The sequence below is a fragment of the Mastigoproctus giganteus genome, chromosome 8, assembly GCF_048544385.1.
Source record: "Mastigoproctus giganteus isolate SK-2022 chromosome 8, ASM4854438v1, whole genome shotgun sequence".
Lineage (NCBI taxonomy): Eukaryota > Metazoa > Arthropoda > Arachnida > Uropygi > Thelyphonidae > Mastigoproctus > Mastigoproctus giganteus.
The window spans coordinates 159272908-159297268 of record NC_143582.1 but is presented as its reverse complement, the minus strand read 5'-3'; the positions used below and the strand labels follow the sequence as shown (position 1 = coordinate 159297268).

Genomic DNA, 24361 nt, shown 5'->3' with positions numbered 1-24361 from the left:
ATTGTCATACTAATAGAGCAAGCTTATCTGCAAAAAGATCTAAACCTCCCAAGCACTTCCTAAGTCATTTCACAAATATACGTGGTCTCAATTCTAATCTCAACGATGTCCATTTCCACTTGCAGTCTGCCAAACCCCATGTACTTTTTCTGACAGAATCTCAATTATCAGTTGATTCAACTGCTGCTCATCTCAGATGCCCAAATTATTCGCTGTATGATTCCTTTCGCCTCAAAGGTGGTACTTGTGCATATGTCTGTTCTGATATTCCCTGTCAGAGACTTGGCAATTTGGAATTTCCTCTCTTTGATCTTATCTGGCTTAAAATCTCTCTACCTCACTGTGTCAAATTCATCTGTTGTCGCTACCGTTCTCCCAACTCCACTAATCAATTGGAGCTCTTTGACTTCCTCTCTTTGCAACTTGACTTTCTCCAGTCCAACTTTCCTAACAGCGAGGTAAGTTTCCTTGGTTATTTTAATGTTCATAACTCCAGCTGGCTTCCATTTTCTAGTCACACCGACCCAGCAGGTCGAGATGCTGAGGCTTTTGCAATTACTAATGATCTAGCCAGATTATTCATCTACCTACAAGAATACTGGACAAACCTAATCATACAGCCAATACGCTTGATCTTTTTCTCACAAACAACCCTTCTAAGTACATGGTCGAAGTGAGAGGTCCTTTAGGCACTTCAGATCACAACCTGGTGATTGTCTCTTCTCCAATGGAACCTTTATCTCGTGGCTATTCCCAACCTCGTGTTGTTTGGCATTTCAAGAATGCAAAATGGGATGACCTGCGAGACTTCTTTTCTTCTTTTCCTTGGTCGGATCATTGTTTCAAAACTTCTGATGTCAACGTTTGCTCAGATCGTGTCGGTGTAATTATACTTGCAGGAATGGAATCCGTTATCCCACACTCCACTTTAAAATCTCATCCTTTATCTAAACCTTGGTTTTCCAATAAATGTGCTAAGGCTGTTCAAGATAAGAATGTTGCATATCGTAATTGGCTTGTTTCTAATTCTTCATTTTCTGTCTACTCCAAAGCTCGCAACAATTGTAAATCAGTTATTAATCAGTCCAACCTAGAGTTTGAACAGGCTAAGAGTAGAAAACTTGCTTCTTGCCCTAATGGTAGCCGAGCATTCTGGTCTTTTGCCAAAGCTATTGGCCGCAATTTTTGCCCATCTCTGCTCCCACCTCTGTCCAAACCAGATGGTCCTGTTATCACTTCAGTCAAGGATAAAGCTGAGCTGCTAGCATCCCATTTTTCTTCCAGCTCATGTATTAATGATCTTGGTAAAACACCTCCCACCATTCCCAACACCCTCCATTCAATGCCTCCTATGGTCTTCTGTCAAAAGGATATCAGAAGGATTTTGATGAATCTTGATGCTAAGAAAGCTCCAGGTCCTGATGCTATTTCTCCACTTGTTCTCAAACCTGCACTCCTGAACTTACTCCTATTGTTTGCTGCCTTTTTTCACTTTCTTATTCCAGAGGTGTTTTTCCTTCTGCTTGGAAATTTGCTCATATCCAGCCAGTTCCTAAAAAGGGTGACAAATCCCTCCCATCCAATTATCGTCCCATTGCAATTATTTCTACTCTTTCTAAAGTAATGGAGAAATCAATTAACCGCCAACTCTTAAACTACCTAGAAACCTTCCGTCTGATCAACAGTCACCAGTATGGATTCCGTCAGTGTCGATCCACTGGTGATATTCTGGCTTATGTTACCCATTTATGGACTAATTCAATGGAAAGGTTCGGTGAAACACATGTAGTTGCTCTTGACATCTCAAAGACTTTTGATCCTGTTTGGCATAAAGGTCTTCTAAACAAGCTTCCATCTTATGGTTTGCCAACTGTTTTTAGTAATTGGTTATCCAGTTTTCTCTCTGATCGCTCACTGAGGGTGATGGTAGATGGCTCTCTGTCTTCTAGCTTCTCCACTAATGCCAGTGTCCCCCAAGGTTCAGTTCTTTCCCCCACTCTTTTCCTCTTGTATGTTAATGACCTTGTTCCATTGACTTGAAATCCTATCCATAGTTTTGCCGATGATGGCACATTGCATTCCACTTTCCATTTTGAGAAACCCTGTCCTGCTCAGTCAGCTTCAACTGCTCAAATCTGCTACGAATTCCTTAAATGCCGATCTTCAGGTAATTCTCCAGTGGGGCAAAGACAACTTAGTTGATTTCAACCCTTCTAAAACTCAGTCTTGTCTTATATCTCGCAAAAAGGATTCTTCTGCTCCCATGCTTATCTTTAGTGACACTCCGATTTCTAGGCAAAATGATATATCTCTTTTGGGGATTACCCTGACTTCTGATCTCTCTTTGCACAAGCACATTACAAATATTGCTTCCTCTGCATCTAAAAAACTTGGTTTTTTCTTTCGCTCTCGCCATTACTTTTTTTTCCAAACAGCTGCTCACTCTGTATAAATCGCAAATCCGCCCTGCCATTTAATATTGTTTCCACATTTGGGGTGGTGCGCCCAAAACCTCTCTCAGGCTTCTTGATTCCATTCAGAAGAGGCCAGTTAGGTTAATTAATGATTCATCTCTAACAGTCTCTCCACTCGCTTTCTCATAGACGTACTGTTTCTGCTGCATGCCTCTTCTACAGATACTTCCATGGGCAGTATTCTTCTGAATTGGCTTCAATAATTCCCGCTCTCTCTTTCAAAACAGTCCAAACACATGCTGCCACCAGCCAACATTCATTTACTGTCCAACTTTAAACTCACAGAACCAACTTCATCTTCCTCGTTTATTTGTTAAACTGCCGTTTTCTGGAACAACCTTCCTTCGTATGTATTTCCTGAAAATTACAGTCTACTGAAGTTCAAGTCTAATGTCAACAAATATTTTCTCAACCTCCAACCGAAGCACGGTACTAAGTACTATAGGTTCTAATACCTCTTGTGTTTCGGGTTTTCATAAAAAAAAAAAAAAAAAGTGGCATAATGTTGTCAGAAATACCAATATATGATTTAAAAATTATTTTTTTTAAATTACATTCCTTTGTTACTACATTTTAGTAGATAATCAGATTGGTTAAATAGTATCACCTGTCAACAAAACCATTCTCTGATTTCTTGAATTCTATTCCTGTTAAGGTGATCCTACAATATTTCTTTAGCTACTGACTACTTTATTTTTCCTGCAACAGAAGTCAAGCTTATGGGTCTCTGATTGCTCATGTCACCCTTCGTAGTGTACGAAGGAGACACATTTGCACACCAGTAGTCTATAGAAAATTGTCCTGCATCCACAGATGGCCCAGAGTTTTCTTACCTCTTTTGCTGCTTCTTTTAATATACTGAAAATATTTCATCAACTCCAGAAGCCTTATTTCCTTCAGCAATTTCTCTTCCATTTAATTCTCTGTTACAGCAGGCCCTCGTTGTAATGCGGTTCACTTTACACTGATTCGCTATAATGCTGTTCTTATATTATAACACATATATGACTATAATGCTGTCACAAATCACTATAATGCTCTTTTACAGATGAATTGTATTTAATGAAATTGTTTCTTTTGATGGAGTCAATAGCTTGAAGATGAATACCAAAACAGCATTAAAACATTTCCCACGCAGACTTCCGAAATTTTCCCATGCTCAGTGACTTGTTACCTAGTTCAGAGATCAAAATTTTAAAAAATGATCAAGTATATTGCTTGTGTTATATGCACTTATCCGAAGTGTAGTCATCACTCAGTACAGTATTAGACATAGTGCGTTATGGACATTTAACTCGAACATTGAATCCTAATTAATGCAACCAACACAGTTACATTTTCGAAGAGTTAATAATGGCGGATAAGAATTAAAAAGCAACAAAGTCTGGACGCAGTACGAAGACTATATATGTAAGAAAAAGACTAAATTTGAAAATTGAATTAGACGTTTTGAAGCGAATCAATTCGGTCAACGACAAGTGGATATGTGCCATAATTGTTCTTAAGTGTAAGAACAATTGTAAAAAATAAAGAATTAATTTTAGCAGTGGGAAAGACAGCTGTTCCACTGCAAGCAACTAGGGCTAGGCCGGCTATTAGGATTGAAATGGAGACTTTAACTAATTTTATTGAAGGTAATATCCAATGTAGAATTCAGTCAAGTCAAATATTATATAAAAAAAAAGAATGAGAGATTAGCCTTTGCGATCTGAAGAAAATTAACCTAAAAAAAAAATGTGGAACCATTTAAAACTAGTAAGGGCTAGTTGTATAGATTTAAAATCCAGGGAGAAGCCGCAAGTGCAGATCAAGGAGCTGAAACTTTCAAAAAAGAACTTGCTAAAATTATTGAAGAGAGGTATTATGTGTTATACTTCTCAAGAAGTTTTTAACAGAGATGAAGTAGGACTTTTTTGGAAACGAATGCCTAAAAGAAGTTTCATATTGAAAGAAGAAAAAAACATGCCAGGTTTCAAAGTGGCAAAGGATCAGTTTACTTTATTGTTGGGTGGTAATGATGTGGGAGATTTAAAATTAAAACCCCTTTAAGTTTACCGTGAAGAGGGCCAAAGTACAATCCAAAATCAACATTTTTCATGATTAAATTCATCAATTAAATTAAATCAATTTAGATCAATCAAATTCATGATTTTAATTGGAATTTTAAGTTTAATTTTGATACATAAGTAGTTACCACATAATTATATAAGTATGTAATGCAGAATATTTTTTATGTGCAGATATTTGAATATTAAATATTTTGACCGCAATTTGTGCATCATTTCACTACTGTTTATTATTGATTAGGAAATATGCTATGGCACTGACCGCAAATCTCACAGATACATATGTTATCTTATGGGAATGTGGTGCTCACTTAGTGCGGATTCATTTAGTTCTATGTTTTTCTGGAACGAATTATCAGCATTAAGCGGGGGTCACCTGTATATCAAAATCGTTTAGCTCCCGTTTATAACTTGGTGTACTTCTGAGGTGTTCCCATCCCTAAAATAGTCTCCATGCATGATTGTAGGTGCAGAATATTTATATAGATTTGTCAGCAATCTGACATATCTAGTGAACCAATGTTTGTCACTTTCCTTCTAGTATTAATATAAGCAAAGAATTTTTTGCTACTTTTATTTGTAATCTTAGCTAAGGATTTCTCATAATCTGCCTTAGCTTGCCAAGCCCCTTTGGTTACTTGATTGCAGTCTAGTTTGGACATGTATGATTTGGACATGTCCCCTGCTAATTTATAATTATCCTATGCCTGTTTTGTCCTTCTGCCATTATTCTCATCAGTTTATCTGGCCTCCATTTAGATCTAAACCCTAAACTGTATCTCTTAGTTGGTATAAGAAGTTTAGTAGTTTCTATGATTACACTCACTGAATGTTCCCAGTTTGGAATTTGCTAACTGATGATGTTACAATCTGATGAAGTTGGTAACACCATCATCAGTTGGTCCCTCTTAAAGGAATTTAAAACCACTGTCTAAAACCACTCAACTTTATTCTTGAAAGTAATTATCATTAAGGGGATCCCATGGCAATATACAGTGGATTCCAGTTATTTGGGACACATCAGGATTGTGCGTTTTGGCCCGATTAAGTGGCTGTCCAATTATGCAAAGTTTCATGTAAATAGTTAAAAATACAGTGGACACCCACTTTACAATTGATTCTTTGTATGATCAAATCAAGTTATGAATAACTCACCGTAGTAAAGTACGTTCACTATACGATATGTAGTAAGCGCCGGTCATTGTGATTACATTTGTGAATTGAATTTTAATTCTATTAAACAGCAATTGTAATATGCGAAAATAGGAGAAATATTATCCACAGGCTATAAAAGTAAAGATATATTAAGCAAAAATTTACTTTATTACCTTACCAATTAAAAAATTAAATAATACTTGAAAATCGGAAGAATATTTTCCACAGGTTAGCAGAATAAAAATAAATTTATGCCTACGTGCATAGCTTAATTAATATGTACTGTAATATGTACATACTAACTAGTTTATTTCTGACTGACATTTTGAGGGGGTTTAAAATTTAAAACAGTAAAAAAGATATCAATAACAAAGAACATTGCATGCACAAATTGCAACCAACACGATACACGCAAGTGAGAATGGAGTAACAAGTTACAAGGCTTTTAAAATAGGAATGAAGAGAAGATTTAAAATTTATGTTTTTTTATATGATTGAAGATTTCATGGAAGGGGAAACACATTTCACCATAATAACGTAAAAACCCACAGAATTCCAGGTGTTGGTATTATCGCAAATTCAATAAGATAGAGTTTACTATCCACTTATAATAGATTGCACTAACAGAAAACCCCAATAAACCAGAAACTGCTAATTGGTTTTATTGTTTTATGGCTGTGATCTCCAGAAATCTGACCAGACCCCGTGGGTATGGTCAGAGACAATCGTAGGGTAATCTTGAGTGCTGCGGTCTCCTGCCATAGCATTCATATCTTCCTTTTGACTTTATACAGACATAATTTGTATGTACCATAAGCTTCTGTATCACCTGATAATTTATATGCATCCCATGAAGTTTTCTTCTCTGCCACTTGTCTCTATAGTTTATCCATTTAGGTCTGAGCTTTGCGCCGTATTTCTTCATTGCTATGAAAAGCATAGTAACTTCTATGATTACTTACCTGAATGCTTTCCATTTTGAATTTGTCATTAGTAACGTCATCTGCATAGAATTTAAAAACTGAGACTATAAACCCCTTATGAAAGCAAGTCCTTTCCTTTATCCATGACAGTAGTTATGTCTTTAATTAAATTCCACATTAATACACTGTGATCACTGCCACTCAGTGGACACTACCTGCACACATTCTTAATGGATGAAGAATCACTTCTAATAACCAGATCAAGAGTATTGTTTCCCCCTGTTGCCTCTCTAACATACTGCTGTGGAAAACAGTCATTTAATGATTGAACATTTTATTTTCTATTAGTGATAAGATTAATAACATGTATATAATATAAATAGAATATATTTATTATTATTATTATTTTAAATCTTTAACTTTTTATGTAGGTATAGAAAAGGATTTGAAGTCCAGCCAAATGAATATGCTGGTATTAATCTTGCCACTTTATTAGTAATAGAAGGATATGACTTCTCACAGTCTTCGGAGTTACAACATATTGGTAGAGTTCTTAACAACCTTATAGGTCGTAAAGGCAGCTTATCATCTTTACAGGATTATTGGGATGTTGCAACTTTCTTTGAAATAAGTGTCCTTGCTGAAGATTATGCCAAAGCTATACAAGCCTCTGAGTGTATGTTTAAATTGAAGCCACCAGATTGGTTTGTATATTTCTTTCAATAATATAATTCTTTGCGATATATATATGTAGGGACAATATAGCAAATTTGTGCTGCAGTTAATAGTGTATTTGGCAAGGCGCAATTGTGCTCTTATGTGGCAAATGACCTTAACACATTGACTGCCAAGCTAGTTTAAGAAAAAAATTCCCCGTGGCGAAAAATATTTAGTAAATAATTTGATTTGTAATTCTAAAATAAATATTGTAATGTCAGTGTTATGTCGTTTTTTTGCTTAAAATATCAAAAAAAGAGGGGTTCCCCCCTCACCTGTTGCATAAGTGTGGCTGCCATGGCCCAGTAGCTTACTTTATTTCTTGAGAAGCCATGTTGGCCACATATGCGTGATGCTATTACGAAAAACATGTGAAGGTCGTATATGATTAGTTTATTCACACGCAGCACGCACTGCTAAAAATTATTCGCAATAAAATAAACTCACAAACGTCGCAATAAGTTTGTCATTATTGTTAAAGATTTTGTCAAAACAAGTTTGTTAGTGCACAGTACTTTCCATTATATTGTGTTGTGTGTCCCTGTACAAGTGTATTGTTAAAAAAAAAAAAAACCTCTAAAAAGCAATGGTTAAACAAAAATTACTAAAATAAGAGGAACTGAGAGAAATAGTTGAAAATCTTAGTAGTAGTTCTGAAGATGAAAAAGAAGATTTCGACTCTGTTTATTTGTTAAAGATCCTGACTGGGATATTTCAAATATACTGAAAATATTGAAGAAGTGCTTCAAGACTGGATGGCAGAAGAAAACACTGATGGGCAATTTGAAAAGACTGAAGAACCTGAGATTGAAGCAACTGAAACAAATGAAGTTATCGAATGGACTTAATACGAAAGATGCGAAAAAAAAATGATTTCACAAGTAAATCGGGACTGCAAATAGACATAGACATGTCAAGAAATATTACTCATCTTGAGACGTTTTCATTATTTTTTGATGATGAAGTCATAAATCTTATTGTAACAGAAACAAACAGATATGCCGAACAGAAAATTCAGCGTACCTGAGCTTCGCGGCAGAGTCGTCTAAAAAAGTGGGTTCCAATGACTCTTGATGAGATAAGAAAGTTTTTCGGGCTTCTTATGTGGATGGGACTAGTAAGATTGGGCAGCATTACATCTTACTGGTCAACCAAACCTATCTATAAAAATAACTTGGTAACAAAAATTGTTGTGCAACAGATTTGAATTGTTGTTACTCCTCATTCACTTTTCAAACAATGAAACTGCCATTCCAGGGGACAGAATTGGTAAGTTACAACACCTGATAGATGTTTTGCTGCTCAAATATCAGAAAATATTTTCCCCTGGCCAAGATTACAACATTGACGAAACTCTTATTCCTTGGAGAGGCAGGCTGATATTCCGATATATACCAAATAAAGTGCACAGATATGGAATCAAGCTGTTCAAGTTATGTTCCACTGAAGGATATACCTGGTCAAGTAAAATTTATTCAGATAAATCTGAAAATTATAGAAAATCCATAGCTGCAAAGGTCTGCAAAGAATTATAGCAAGGACTTTTAAATGAATATCACACCTTGTATGTAGACAATTTTTATATGAGCTACCATCTGTTATCATTTCTTCATCAAAAAACTCACATTGTTGGTACATTATGAGCGAGTAAAAATTTATGCCAAAAGAAGTCATGTACTCAAAGCTAAATAAAGGAGAGATGATTGCTGAGGAAGAAAAAAATGGATTATTGTTCTAAAGTGGCAAGAGCTTGAGATGTGAGACTACTGACAACAAAGCATGCCCCAGAAATGGTTGATGGACCCTTCACCAGTAAAGGAAGATTAAAAGAAGCCAAACAAAAACTACTTCCTATTCTAGCATATAATAAATATAATAAAAAGAAAAGCAGGCATTGATCTGTAGGACCAAATGGGTTCATATGTCACAATGCTAAGAAAGGGGATAAAGTGGTAATTAGCAATAGAATATATACTTGGTATATCACTTGTCAATGCTCACGTGGTGTACAAGAGTGCCACATGAAAAAATATAAAGATAAGAAGCTTTCCAGAAGAGATAGTTACTGATTTACTAAATATAGAACGAAAAGAGAAACACGAAAAACCAAAATGTGGCAATACTCATATACTAACTACAAAATTTGAAGCAAATAACAAGAAAGTTAGAAGAATGAGTCTGAAGGAAGATTAGTTGCTAGCAGAAAGGGGAAGAGAGTTTCTATGTATTGCCCAGACTGTATTCGTCAGCTTTTCATGTGCTTAGTGTTTTGGTCACCATAAATGTACATAATTTTGTAATTGTAAACATCATATAATAAATAATTTTTAAATGATCAGCAATTACTCGCTTATTTTTTCTCATAGCACCATGTAAATTTCATCACACATATCACTGGAGGCCACGCTTTTCAAATATAATGTAAATTTCCAACAATCATCAGTGCTATACAGCCAATGCAGCTCCCACTGAAACAGCGTGCCCGCAATATGTCCGACTCGGCGCCTGAAAAACATAATGGCATCGGACATATATGGCCGACGCGGCAGTCAACATGTTAAAATTAAATAAGGTCCCCCCCCCCGTACATATCGGCAGAATCACACCTTGCCAAGTTCAACCTTAAGTGCAGCTGAAATTTGTGTTTGTTTCTTAGTGATTTCTTTTTCAAAAGTCTTAATTTTTTTTGTTTCTCAGTCAGTAATATCAGAGCTGTCCTTTAAATAATATATGCAATACGAGGTGCTACCCGAAATGTATTCATAAAATAAATTAGACTCACCCTGGGTCTTATTCACCGCCACCACCTTCGAAGTAGTCCCCTTGAGAGCATAAACACCGATCCCAGTGCTTCTCCCATGATTTGAATGCGCCCTGAAAGCCCTTCATCATAGTGTTCAGTACTGCCTGCGATTTGGTTTGGATATCCTCTATGCTGTCAAATCTTTGACCCTTCAGCTTGATTTCATTCTTGCAAAGAGGAAGTAGTCACAGGGGCCTAAGTCTGGCGAATAAGGTGGGTGGGGGACGATTGATAAAACTGCACCACAGCAAGAGATCTGTGGGCCAGTGTGTTGTCATGATGAAGGACCCAGTTCTTTGTGTGCCACTTCTCTGGACGTTTCTTCCTGACGGCTTCCCTTAACCATCACAGGACGTCACAGTAGAACATTTTTCGCTGACTTTTGTGAAATTTCTGGGGGTGGTGCTGGAGGATGGATTCCCAGAGCCGATCGTCTTCATAAACTGACATTCAACCATTTTTAAAATGGTTAAACCAGTAGTAGGTCTGCGTCTGGCCTAAAGCATTGTCACCAAAGCTCGTTTCAACTTCTTATGGGTTTCTGCTGCTGTATCGTTTAGAAGGAAACAACTTGATGCAAGCAAAGTTGCTATCTCACATCATCCTTCGCAACAATAGCAAACTACATGAAACACACCGCCAAAGAACTGCGCAGAAATATTGAATGACTCTATCCAGCCCGAAGACACATGGCACACTGATTCGCAAAGGATGCATGCTGTGTTAACTAGCATCACGAGTCTGTACTAGATGTAGTTCCCATGCAAAGTTCAAATTTTGGGAACATTTAGGTAGCACCTTGTACTTCGTAATATAGGCAATAAATAATATATGCAGTATTATTAAACTATTATAGATAGTCTTATAATTTGTTTGAATTCTTAACCAAATAATGAAATAATTATGATTGCATAGTTACTCAGAGAATCAACTTGAATGAATAATTTTCTTAACCTCTGATTTTGAGAAGATAAGAAATAACATTTTTCACATCACTTTAAATTCCTTCTGTGAAGTAATATTTATTATATACTAATCAAATCTTGAACTAACCTCACAGTTATCTTCTTCAGTAATAAACTTGTCTGGCAGAACTTCATTCAAAAACTTTAACTAAATCTACTTCATCTGTATGAACTATTTAGAATATTTATTTTTTATAGTCTAAATATCATTCATGATATTTAGACTATAAAGATGAATGATATTTAGACTTTATAGTCTAAATATCATTCATGATATTTAGACTATAAAGTCATGAATGATGTGCAATGTGGAGTGGTGGACAACTTGGACAGGACCAGATGAAAGTCATGCTCTTTGCAGATGACCTCTGCATATGGGGAGAGAGCAGGGAACAAGTGCAATGGCAAGTTGATATATGGGCTAGTGTGGCCAATGAATTTGGACTGGTTTTCTGTCAGGAGAAGAGTGAAGTAATGGTTCTAAAGAGGAGTGGCGAGCTTGACGGATACATTACAATGGAAGGGAAACAACTGAAAATGGTTAAAAACTTCAAGTATCTAGGAAGCACCATTACAAAGACTGGAGTAATAGACGAAGAAATAAGTAGAAGGATACAAATCAGGCCTGTTACGTACCAATTCTCACATATGCATCTGAAACTTGGACTATGAGGAAAAAGGATGAAAGCAGAATTCAGGGGGCAGAAATGAGATTTGTGAGGAGTATAGGCGGAAAGGCAAGACACGACAAAATCAGCAATGATGTGATTAGGGAGAGAATTCAGGTTGAAAAACTCCAGAATAGGATTGAAAGGTCCCGTTTGAAATGGTTTGGACATGTCAAGAGGATGAATGAGAGGTGTTTGCCAAGAAGAATGTTTGATTTACAATTAAGGGACAAAAGACCAAGGGGGAGAATGAGATGGCAGGACATGATAAAGGCCAATGTCATTAAGAGAGGAGGAAATTGGAATGAAATCAGCCACGGAGAGAAGTACACGGACAGGGCATGGTGGTGAGGCTTCATGCCCTGTCCATGAACAGGGCATGAAGTAGCGTTCTGCTATTCTATGGGTCGACCCATGGAATAGCAGAACGATGGTAGATAATGATGAATCTAAATGTCATATATTGTATGGCTTGTTTTTCCTCCATTTTGTTGCTGACTGTTTTATTACAGCAAAAGACTGAACTAACCTCTAATTTTGTTTTCATCTTCTGATGATAAGGTAGCCTACATTTTGCTGCATGTTGTTCTTCAGAGGTTGCAGAATTTTTTTATGGTTGCTATTATTAATTATTATTATTATTATTATTATTGCATTGTAACCTTTGTCTGCCTTTGTAAGTTGTATTTCTGTCCTCTTTTTTTTTTTTTTTTTAACCAATACTCTGAAATGTGGCACCACAGTAGTTCTAGCCTTTCCAAAATTTGGGAAGTACAAACAACTGTCAACCAACAACATACTGATAGTCCAAGAAAGAATGATAAATTGACTAGTATGGAACTTAAAGCAGACAACTGGTTTAGCATAGAGCAGTGTGTTATTCAAATGTAACAGGGCTGCCTTGGATCATTTCTTGCAGATTGAATCAAATATTAGAAATTTTGTCATATCAGAACATCTAGTATCACTATACTTTGATATTGAAAAGCATATGACTTGGTATGGATATATATGCATCATGCAGGACATGTGAAGTGCAGTGCACAAATAATCTGTTCTCCCCTGGTACCAGGTTTCTCATAAGAAGAAGATGCCTACCACCACTTACCTTGAAGTATTGCCAGCAGTGCGTAGCACATGCTTCTTGATTAGACCGAGGTTCGAGCCTGTCACCACCAAATACGGAGGATGCGGAAAAGGTCACCGCATATTCCTGGAGCAATATGGCCTTAGTTGCTAATGCTCCTAAAAATCAAAATAACAAACAAAACAAACGTATTGACTGTACTTTTGGCATTCTCTCTATGCCTTAAGTGTAGCAAAGTATATTTGAAGATTTTGGGACTGATCTGAGCTTGTGAATTTTTCGATGAAGACAAGTTAATTAAGCACTCGTTAAGTTTCTGGTCACAGACAAGAAGCCTGCATTGTCTGTTGTAAACAGTTTGTGGAGTTTCAGCATTTTCTGCTAGCACTGCTCCAGTGAGTTCATAAATTTAAAGGTGGTAGACAGTTCTTTTAGGAAGAACTACAACCTGTTAGGCCTCAGTCGTTGAAATCCCTGGAAACTTTGCTGGTGTGGAGAAATCTGCTGATTGAGGAAATCTGCTCAAAGGGAGATCATTCCCATACAGAAGCTTTCTGCATAATCCATGATTTGGGGATATCATTGGCATTGCATGCTGAGAAAAATTAGGCTTGATTGAATCTGTCAAACCCTGCTAACATGCTATGTGGTAGATCTAGATTCTTTTCTGAGCAAGTTAGTTGCTATGCACAAGTCCATCTTCCCTTTATACAACCCAAAGACAAAAGGGCAATCAAAAAAATGAAAATATGAGTTTTGATCACAAAAAATATTTTGGTTGATCAACTGAAAGGTTTTGTATGGAATCCAAAATTTAGAGGTAAGGAAGGGGTTGAACCTGCAGGGTGCCGTTCCATAGGATATCATGATAACTGGGCAGTATTATCAAGACCAGCTTTTGCTTGCAATTTGAGCAGGGCTTGTCCCCATCTGACACCATGCAATTTGATTTTCATAAAAACAGGTCACCATTGTCATGGATCCCCACAGAAGTCCCACTTCATTGGACTTCTGACTATTTAATAAACTGAAAGATGAATGAAATGTAACTTGGTATCTATCCAGAAATGTAGTGGGAACAGCAGCATATCACTCAACTCATCGAGAGGTGTCATTTCAGAGTGGGACCTACTCGAGGTTACCGAAGAGTAAATCTGCTCTGAACTAAAACCACGGGGAATGATTGCTGTTAAGAGAATTAATGCACATAGAGATGGGAAACTTTTTCCCACTATAAACATAATCCTGACTTTTAACTCGCCGTTGTCTCCAAATAAGATTAAAGCTGGCTACATCAGCTGTCCAGTGTGTCCGTATGTTCCAAATCCTTTTGGTGTGTTTTTTTTTTTTTTTAGGAGCATTAGCAACTAAGGCCATATTGCTACGGGAATATGCGGTGGTCATTCCCTGACCTTTCCGTATTTGGTGGTCACGGGCTCGAATCCCGGTCTAATCAAGAAGCATGTGCTATGCACTGCTGCTCCTGCTCACCTGGCTACAGAGGCACCACTCCAAATCCTTTATGGTGTTATTAGATACCAGAAATATTAAAATTCTCAAATGGTCAGGGCTTCTCTCCAGGTTGCAGTGTGGCTTCCGAAGGAATAAGTCCACTTTGGACCATATAATCGGGCTCGAAACAATCATTTGAGATGCCATTTTAAAATGAGAACACCTGGTGACAGTGTTCCTCGATATGGAAAAAGCGTATGACACAACTTGGAGATATGGAATTTTAAGACCTTTATAGCATCGGCCTTAGAGGTCATATTCCATCTTTAATTAAAAACTTTTTATCTCATTGTTCTTTCCAAATCCGCTAGAATCTGCGCTCTCTCTCTCTCTCTCTCTCTCTCTCTCTCTCTCTCTCTCTCTCTCTCTCTCTCTCTCTCTCTCTCTCTCTCTCTCTTGGTGCTTTAGCCAACAGGAGGGAGTACCTCAAGGATCAGTTCTAAGTGTTATGCTTTTTGCCATCAAAGTGAATTTCATCACAGAACAACTTCCTCCAACTGTAAACTGTGCCTTCTGTGTTGATGATTTTAGCATATTCTGTCACTCCTGCAATGTGAGGGTAATTGAGAGGCAACTGCAAAATGCCGTTGACCACCTGAACATGGACAACGAATAATGGCTTCAGGTTCTCTCTGCAAAAGACCATTTTCATGCATTTCTGCCTCAAAGCATAATCTGCATCCAAACCTGAACTGAAGCTTGGACAAAATACTATTCCAGTAGTACCTTAAACTAGATTTTTTGGGTTTGTATTTGATAGAAAGTTGATCTTTCTACAACCCATCTGCCAAATATGTGCAAAGTGCACAAGAGGCTTGTATCATACGTGCAACTCATTAATTTTTGGAGTGTTAACTGATGCACCTTGTTGCACCTCTATTGTGCACTTGTGAGATCTAAGTTTAGTTTATGGGTCTCAGGTATACGCATCTGCTAGTCTCAGCGTACTCTGATTGCTAGATCCCATCCACCATCAGGTGATTCATATTGCCACTGGAGCATTTTGAACATCTTCATTTCAGAGTCTATGTTGAAGCCAATGAGCTATCATTATCGCTTCGTAGGAAACAGTTGTCTCTATGGTATAAGGTGTAAGGTATGTTAGTGTCTAATGTCTCCTGGGATTTCTCCCATCTCCGCAGACATTGTGTCGGGCCAGAGATTTGAAGTATGTGGGGGTCATGTGCTGTATATTGTGTTGTGCCCTTTGTTCCTTCAGTCTATTTAGCCGCTGAGCCCCTAGTGGGACCCGACGTTACCACACCGTGCCACGGGGAGGCTGACCGGGTGCACCACTGAAGCTAGAGTACTCTGGCGGGTCCTGCCACCTACTTTCCTGGGATTTCAGTGGCTAGGACCAGATTTGAGAATGAGATGATCGCTGTTTCTTGAGCAATGGTTGTAATTTTAACAGAGCGTAGGGTTGTTCGCTGATAACTTGTTCTAGGGCCAAATAGGTCGGGCAATAATTTTGATGTATTTAGATTTAGACCTGTGGGGCACACACACACACACGCACGCGCGCACACACACACACACACACACACACACACATATATAAAAAAAAAAAAAAACACGTTGTGCAAGAGAAAAGTAAGGGAGGTAGGCAGAAGACTGGAGGGTAGGAAACAGAAGAAGGGGGCTGACAGGGAAGATGGCCCCTGATGACAGTGTGGCTTGCCCAGTGCCTCACCAGAGAGGAGGAGTAGGGTGGACAAAAAAAAAACCACCTCACCACAAAAAAAAAAAAAAAAACATTGTGTAAGAGAAAAATAAGGGGGGGGGGTGTAAAAAGAAAGATGGTAAGAAACAAGAAAGAAGCCAAAAAAAAAAAAAAAAAAAAAAAAAGAGAGAGAGAGAGAGAAAGAGAGATACCCCGCAAGTGCAGGGTAGATACAGCTAGCACGGCCAGTCAGTTCGAGCTGACACTTGGCGGAAATCCAGCAGTGTGAGTGCTGCTATGGTGGACGGGTCATGTTCAAGAAGGTCTAGTCCAGGTGTCGTCATTGGGACTCCATTTGGTGAGTCTGTGTCGCATCCAGACTGAAGGCTGGTCCAGTAGTCCATGATAACGAATAGTGGAGTGGTCAAAACCGGGAGTCCAAGATATGATGGTCAAGTCCAGGGATCGATGGTAGGTCTCTTCTTGATGAGATGTGTCACGTCTGGTTGGGAGAAGTTGGTCCAGGAAACAATGATGAGGAATTTGTCAAGGTATGTGTGGACCCTGTCTTTGATTGCACTGCTAGTATTGTCCCAACCAAGTGGGGAGACCAGTTGACTACTTGAGATGTGAGGGATCAAGTTGGGTTCTGTACTCCGGATGGTTTGTTGGTCAAGTCTTGCGTAAGTTGGTCCAAGGCGTTAGCATCCATGTCTCAATGATGCGCAGCAACAGTTGGCAGTCATGGTTATGACCTATTGATTTGTATGCTAAGGTGGTGGTAGCGCTTTCTGCCTGGTAAATAGGTCCATTGCAAATTGAGTCAGGGCTCTGTAAGTTTCTTCATTCTGTAGGGTGTTCTTGATTTTGGTAGTTGAAGCGTAGTCTCGTTATTAGGATCCTCCTGAAGTCCCCATAGATTTCACAGCTGTGGGCAAGGTGCTTCCACGTCTGATCCTCTCCACAGTGACAGCGGGGTGAGTCTGAAATTCTGAAGTCATGTAGTTTTTTCTGGAAAGAGCCATGTCCAGTGAGGAGGTAGGTAGCATAGAGTGCCGTTGAAAACCCGACAGGTGTGAGGGGATAGGAGGCCCTGACATCCGGAAGGAATCTTTTGGTGACAGCGCCTTTAGTTGAGGTCTGCCATCTTTCTTGCCAGGTGTCTGTTAGATGTTCATTAAGTCTCTTCTTTTCAGCGTTTCTATTATTTGCTGGGTCAGTGATGAAACCTGTGCAGGTAACTGCTCTTCCTTTGGCTATTTGATAGAGCAACCCATGACGAACAATCTCCAGGTCCAGTGGAAGAGATCCAGTGAGGACCTGGAGCGCATGTGTGCTGACAGTGCGACAGGCACGCGGGGACAGAAGGAGAAGAGAGCGCTGGATAGTTCCTAGGCGCGATCTGTTTACTACTGTACTGGCCTTCTTGTACCAGACTCCAGAGGCATAGGTGATAACCGGGATGAAAACTTCCTTATAGAAGAGGGACAGCATTCTCTTCTTTAAGCCCCAGTCCTTCTGGGCAACTCTTGAGACTTGGGCAGCATACTTCCTGATCTTAGTCCTGAGTTGATCTAGATGAGGAGTGAAGGAAAGGTTTTTTTCTAAGATCAAACCTAGATATTTAAGCTCTGTTTTTAGTTTTACTGTAACACCATTGACCTTGATTTGGGGTGGTCTTCTCAAATCATGGGTACCTTTTAGTAGGATCGAATTGGTTTTCTCTGGGGAGATCTTTAGGTCGTTATGCTCTGCCCAAGCTTGAAGGGTGGAGATGGCCTTGTTGGCAGTTGCTACTAGTTGGGCTCTGTTATTGGCAGAAAAGAGCATGACCAGGTCATCTGCATAGGCCTGGGTCTGTACATTGTTGAGTTTGGCGTTCAAGAAATCATCCAGCACCAGATTCCAGAGGAGAGGCCCCAGGACAGATCCCTGAGGGCATCCCCTTAAGACTGGTCTGGAGACACTGCAGTGGGGGAGTGGACACGACAACTCGCCGGTCCTGGAGATAGGTCTTGATGCATCTATATAAGTTTTCTGGGACTTGTGCCCTCTGGAGCCTGCCGAGGACGCTGGGCCACCAGAGGGAATCGAAGGCACCAGCAAAGTCGAAGGAGATTAGAAGAAAGCATTTGGAGTTGCAGTTGGTAGCAGCTTCAATGATTGTTTCCAGTGCATCTACCGTGGAGCGTCCTTTCCGGAAACCGTACTAGTTAGGTGAGGAGAAACCAGTGTCATTGTAGTGGGCTTCTATTCTACGGGAGATAATCTGTTCGAGAAGTTTGCTGAAGACTGGCAGCAGTGCAATGGGCCGGTAAGATTGTGGCAGATCATGTGGTTTCGTTGCATTCTTCAATATAAGTCTAACGGTTGCAGTCCTCCACTGTATGGGGAAGAATCCTTGGTGAAGACAGTGGTTTAACAGGTTGAGTATGGTAGTGGGAATAAGTTCAATGGCTTTCTGGACGATTTCTGGATCGAGCATGTCTCTGCCCAGAGCCTTCTTGTTTCTGATTCTAGATGCAGCTAAGTTGAGCTCGGATGGGGTGAAGGGTTCTTCAATTGCAATTGTGCGATATGTTTCATTTTCCGTGCAGAGCTCTGGCTGTTCCGTTGTGTGGGTCAGCAGGCTGCCGGAATGTAGCGTCTAGAATATTATTGATAGTGTCTTGCCACGATCTGGTGTAGCGTCCATTTGGTAATTTTGTGGTTGATACGACCTCGCCTCTGGGGAGCTTGTTAGTGGTCACTTTGTACACAACCCCCCCCAGGGATCGGCATTCCCTTCAGTGCTTACCAGGGCTTCCCATGAGCGCCTTTTGCGCTGTTTTATTGTTGTGGTATACTGGTTCCTGGTCACTCGATATTGCTGCAGTAAAGCCTCTTCTGGAGGCCATGTTCTTCTTGCACGTTGATAGCGTTTTCGTCGGTAAATGACTTCGCATCTAAGAGCCTTGAGTTCTGGTGACCACCAGGTGTGAATCTTTTCTTTTTGATAGCCTTGTTTGCAGCATTAGTGACGAGCTGTGTAATTGCGCATTGATGCTGGTCTGGGCTGAGGCTGCTAGGATTGAAGTGGCTAGCTGCACTCTATGGTATGCTTTTAAACTGAAATCCCTGCCAGACCATCACATGTGGACACCTGTTTTTGAGCCACTTTGGGGAAATCTGCACAATGCCTGCCAGATTTCCAATCATCCATTCGTTATTCATATCCAAAGGCTACTCAGAGATTTGGACAGTACATTAGACAACGTTGCCACAACACCAGGGAAACCTTCTTCACCCTGGCATGCTCTTGTCCCAAACTGCAGTTCTCGCTTAACAACTGGGAAAAGGACAGTGCTCCATCTGCTGTCTGCTTGCAGCTTTTTTCAGCACATCAATCTGAACATTGACTTCTTTCCAGTCTACACAGATGGCTCGAAGTCTGAAGTGTCTGTGGGATCTACAGCTATCTTTCCAAACACCACAATATCTGAGCAGATATCTCTTGAATGCAGAGTATTTACTGCAGAGCTGAACGCAGTAGAGCTAGTCTTGGTTCATATACAAACCACCCCCCCACAAAAAATGTATTTTCTGTATTGTGAGTATCTCAGTTCATTGCAGGCTTTATCATCGATGCAGTTCATTCCTCGTCCTGTCTTGTTCTGGATACAGCAGAAGCTGCACTTCCTTTTGTAGTCCACATTTGATATTTGTTTCTGTTGGATCCCTGGCCACATTGGGATCTTAGGCAATGATTTGGCAGACACTGCAGCCAAATCAGTGACCCATTTTATTTCTTGTCTGTTAGTTCTCTCTAAGACTATAGGCAATTAATACGAAAGAAACTGGTATCCCCATGGCAACGCTCATGGCATGGGCAGGCTGCAAATAAGTTATATAAGATAAAGCCTGTAAACGAACACTGGCAGTCTAGTCTGTGCAGGAACTGAGAAGAGGAAGTTATTCTATCTCGGCTTTGCATTGCATCACTTGACACATTACTAACTGCTGAGGGTAGACAATCGTCCTATGTGTAGGAATCTTGACACCATTTTATCAATCTGGCATATTTTAACCAAATGTCCGTGTTTTAGTAATGATCATTGTTTATGTTTTACCCATCTGTCAAGCCTTATTCACTCAGACACCATTTTATCAGACAATATGTCAGCTATATTTAACTTTGTGCAACACATTAATTTATATAATTTTATTTAGAAATGTTTATTGTTTTATGTTTTTAACTGATTTATTACGTATACTCTTTTAACAATAATATATTTATTATAATATATATTTACATTTTATAACTCTTTGATTTGGCACATTATAGCCAATGCTGCTGATGTGCCATAAAATTCTTAAGCAAACAAACAAACCATAATTATGAGAAAATCCTTGGACTCAGGGGAGGTCCCCATAGACTGGAATATGCAAATGTATCCCTAATTCACAAAAGGGGTTCAAACGATGACACGAGTAATTACAGACCTGTTAGTTTAACTTCTGTTCCAGGGAAAATAATGGAGCCAGTGGTTAAAGAAGCATTGCAGGATCATCTAGACAAGACTGCAATAATAATTTAGACACAGCAGGAGTTAAGGGGAAGTCTTGTCTGACCAAGTTGATTGAATACTATGATGTGGTCACAAAGTAATTGATGCAAAAAATAATTCTGATATGATATACAAGAAAACTTTTGATACTGTTGCACATGGAAGGCTACTGTACAAATTGTAGCAGTACGGTATTAAGGGAAGTTGCTACAATGGATAAAAGGATGGGAGAAGACATTGAGTGGTAATCAGTGGACACCACTCTTCATGGACCAATGTTATTTGTGGAGTCCCTCAGGGTTTGGTGTTGGGCCCATTGATGTTTTGTATACAGTAAACCCCTGCTATTCGCGGTTTCGCGTATTCGCGGTCACTGATTTAATATAAAATGAAACCTAAAAAAATGTGAATTTTGAAGCGCCATGAACATTTTCTGCCATAAAAAAACATGGGCGTGGCTAAAATTATCTTTCCCGGTCAAAACAGCGCTCAGTGGGTGGGGGGAGAAAGGTGACAAAATCCCGGCGTGGATGTTTCTTGCTAATCCTTGTTCAGTGTGTGTTATGCGCTTGTCATGGAAGGTTTCGTCGTTTGCTTTTAATTTATATGCTTATAAATTGAATAAATTTATCAATTTATAAATTGATATGCTTACAAAAGTGATAAATCTACTGTTTTACAGTGTAAAACAGACTTTTTCGAGTGTGTTAACGGAAGAAAGTGACATTTATTGTGGACAAGTTCTTTCTAACCCGTACAAAAATATGGCTACGAATAATGAGGGAAATGTGAAAAGATCAGAGAAGGTCTTTGATCTTTTCATATATTATTAGACAAAATTTCTAATGGTGAAAGTGTCTCCTCAGTGGCAAAACATTATAAAATCAATGAGTCAACGGTACGATCAATCAAGAAATCGGAAGAAAAATCCGCCTTAGAGTCCGTGAAAATGCGCTAATTGCTTCAAAAATTTGCTCTGTAACTCGTGATGTTAAATTAGAAAAAACAGAAAAGGCTTTAAATCTGTGGATAGAAGACCGAACTCAAAATAAAATTCCGTTAAGTTCACTCATTATCCGTGAAAAGGCAAAACTCCTTTATCAACACTTTAGCGACACTGGTGATAGCACTGGCGGGATAAGTGTTTTTGCTAGCAAAGGCACTGGTTTGAAAGATTTTTTTGAAATTTCTAATAAATATTACATTTAATATTAAATTGTTTCTTATTTTCATTTCGATGCCATATGCTTGCATTTCACTATGTGCTGTCTATGTACATAGTCATATTATGGAGGTACATATAATACATACATAGACAAAATTTTAGACTAGTTTTTCTTATATACTGTATTTCATACTTTGGAACGGAACCCCTTTATTACTATGGGAGCCATAACTCAGTATTCGCGTTTTCGGTATTCGTGGCATTTCTCAGGAACGTAACCCCCGCGAATAGCGGGGGCTTACTGTATTTATCAGTGATATTGATGAACGTATATCAGGCTTAATGCTGAAGTTTTCAGATGACACAAAGGTTGGCAGGGTTGTCAATGACAGTATGTTACTGCAACAGGTGCAAAGTACTGCATGTGAGTAGCAGTAACACTAGAGAAATATACCAACTGTGCAGTACTACACTCGGGGTAGTGGAGAATGAAAGACACCGGGGTTATTGTGCATTCAGATTTGAAGTTTTCTGAGCAGTGCAGACAGGCTGCCAGAGTAGGTCATGGGCTCTTGTGAATGATATACAGAAATTTAGCTAGCAGAGATAAGGAGGTGATTATTCCTTTGTATAAAGCAATGGTCAGGCCACACCTTGAGTACTGTGTACAGGTCTAGAGGCTTCATTTTAGGGTGGATGTAGAGTTTCTATAACAAGTACAGAGAAGGGCAACAAGAGGGGAACAAAGGGGTGCTCCTACCAAGAAAGGCTTAAGTTCTGTAAATTGCAGCATCTGGAGCCTAGGCACCTGCGAGGTGATCTGATTGAGATGTAATGAGGCCTTGAATGGTTAGAGCAGGCTCAGTGCTGATGAGATATTTCCTTTTGCTTAGATTATGAACCTGAGGGGGCATAAACTCAAATTGAGGAAAGACAGTTGGGGAATAGATGTGCAGAAATTTCCCTGTAGCCAGTGGGTAGTTGATTGCTGAAACAAACTTCCATCTGTTGTAGAAGTTGATTGATAGCTTAAATAAATTCAAGGAAAACTGGGCAAACGTTTGAAATGACTGGATGAGTGAAACAGGAAGTGTTTTTTTTTTTTTTTTTTGCTGATGCTGCATAAGCTGGCTTTTTTGCATCACAAGCCTCTGCTAATGCTTAATGGCTTTTGAGGTTAAGATGGACAACATAGCAAGATCCAATTTCCCTTTTATTTCAAAGGTACAGCTTTAAAGTGGTGTTCGCTGGCTAGCCACTAGATAGTGCACCACACTGAACTATTCGGTAACTCTCTACGAGGCATCTGAATCATCTGATGTATAATCTCATTGCTTCTAACTCTACCAGATAGTGATTTGAAGTATATATATAATGAAGTAATATAAGTAATGTTGTATGTGGGGGGCATTGTTGAGACCATCTTATGTCAAAGAACTGGGTATATTCTTTGTGTGTGTGTGTATCATATACAAAACTTTCATTGATTAGCCAGAAGATTGTCAGTTGGCATTAGGATTGGAAGAGGATTTACTAGACTGCTGTATATTCTTAAAGAAGTGTGATTTTTTTTTTTTTTTTTTTGCAAAGCCACCAACTCAATTTCATTTAGATATTTGTTACAGGCCAATAACAGAATATCGAGCTGCAGTTTGAAAAATTTCATTATGAAAATATTGTATAGCAGATCAAATCTAAAACACTTTTTTATTGATAATTTCAAAATTACTGTTTTTAATTCATCCATTGTGTGAAAGGTTCCATATTCTCATAAGAGATGTAAGACCAGTTAGCAGAACAAAATAGGGGAAGATTATCTGGAGTGAGTAATCTATCCAAAATTTTGATGATTGTACTATAAATATTGGGAACATGAATCTTGTTATTTATTTTGTATTGTAAATACCATAGGTCACTGTTTCTGACAGGTTGAACAAGATTATGCCAAGAATTTCTCCATTGTTGAGCAATGTCCAACTTTGTTCAGCTATGCATTTGTTCTCTTGCTGAGATGATGCAGTTGTCCTCCTTATAGTTCAAAAAACACAACCAGTGTTCTGTCACTTCCACTGTCTGTCCAAAGTGCAAAGGAAATCATCTGGCCTTCTTTAACACATGCAAATTATAAAAAAACAGAATCTATAAATACAAAGTCAAATATAATGTAGAATAACTTCAAGCAAGAGAACAAATGCATGCTAGCAAGCTTGTTATGCAGCTTGCAAGCACACTTAACAAAGGCTACACTTGCTAGCTAAACATCTGCCTTGCAGATTGCAGTAGATCTCTACTAGAGAAATTACTGGTCAGTGAATCTGGCAATAGATCTCTATTGTTAGCTGTTCTGACCAGCACTTTAAATCTTTAAAGTCTTGAATTTTTAAAATCTTTATCTTTAAATGACTGTCAGATATTCCAACACAGACCTCCAAATAATCAGTGCACGTAGTGGGTACTGTGTGAGAAAATGGCACTCTGCTATTATTTAAAAATCATTTGTTTTTTTATAATTTTGTTTCAAATTAATACAGTAATTATTTTCTGCTGATAATAAGTAAAATTTTTTTAACTTGGCCTCATTAGTTAAAAATGAGAGTTGAAATAGGAGGGAATATT

At 38.7% G+C, this 24361-nt stretch overlaps 1 protein-coding gene across 6 annotated transcripts in view; it reads left to right on the top strand.

The window, feature by feature from the left end:
• The window catches only part of Ask1 (apoptotic signal-regulating kinase 1), an 843483-nt gene that overhangs the window by 215017 nt on the left and 604105 nt on the right, over positions 1-24361 (top strand). For all 6 annotated transcript variants that reach the window (XM_090379009.1, XM_090379010.1, XM_090379014.1 and 3 more), the window contains one exon: positions 7050-7322. In XM_090379009.1, the coding sequence (XP_090235135.1) occupies positions 7050-7322 (273 nt within the window). The remainder of the gene's footprint in view (positions 1-7049; positions 7323-24361) is intronic.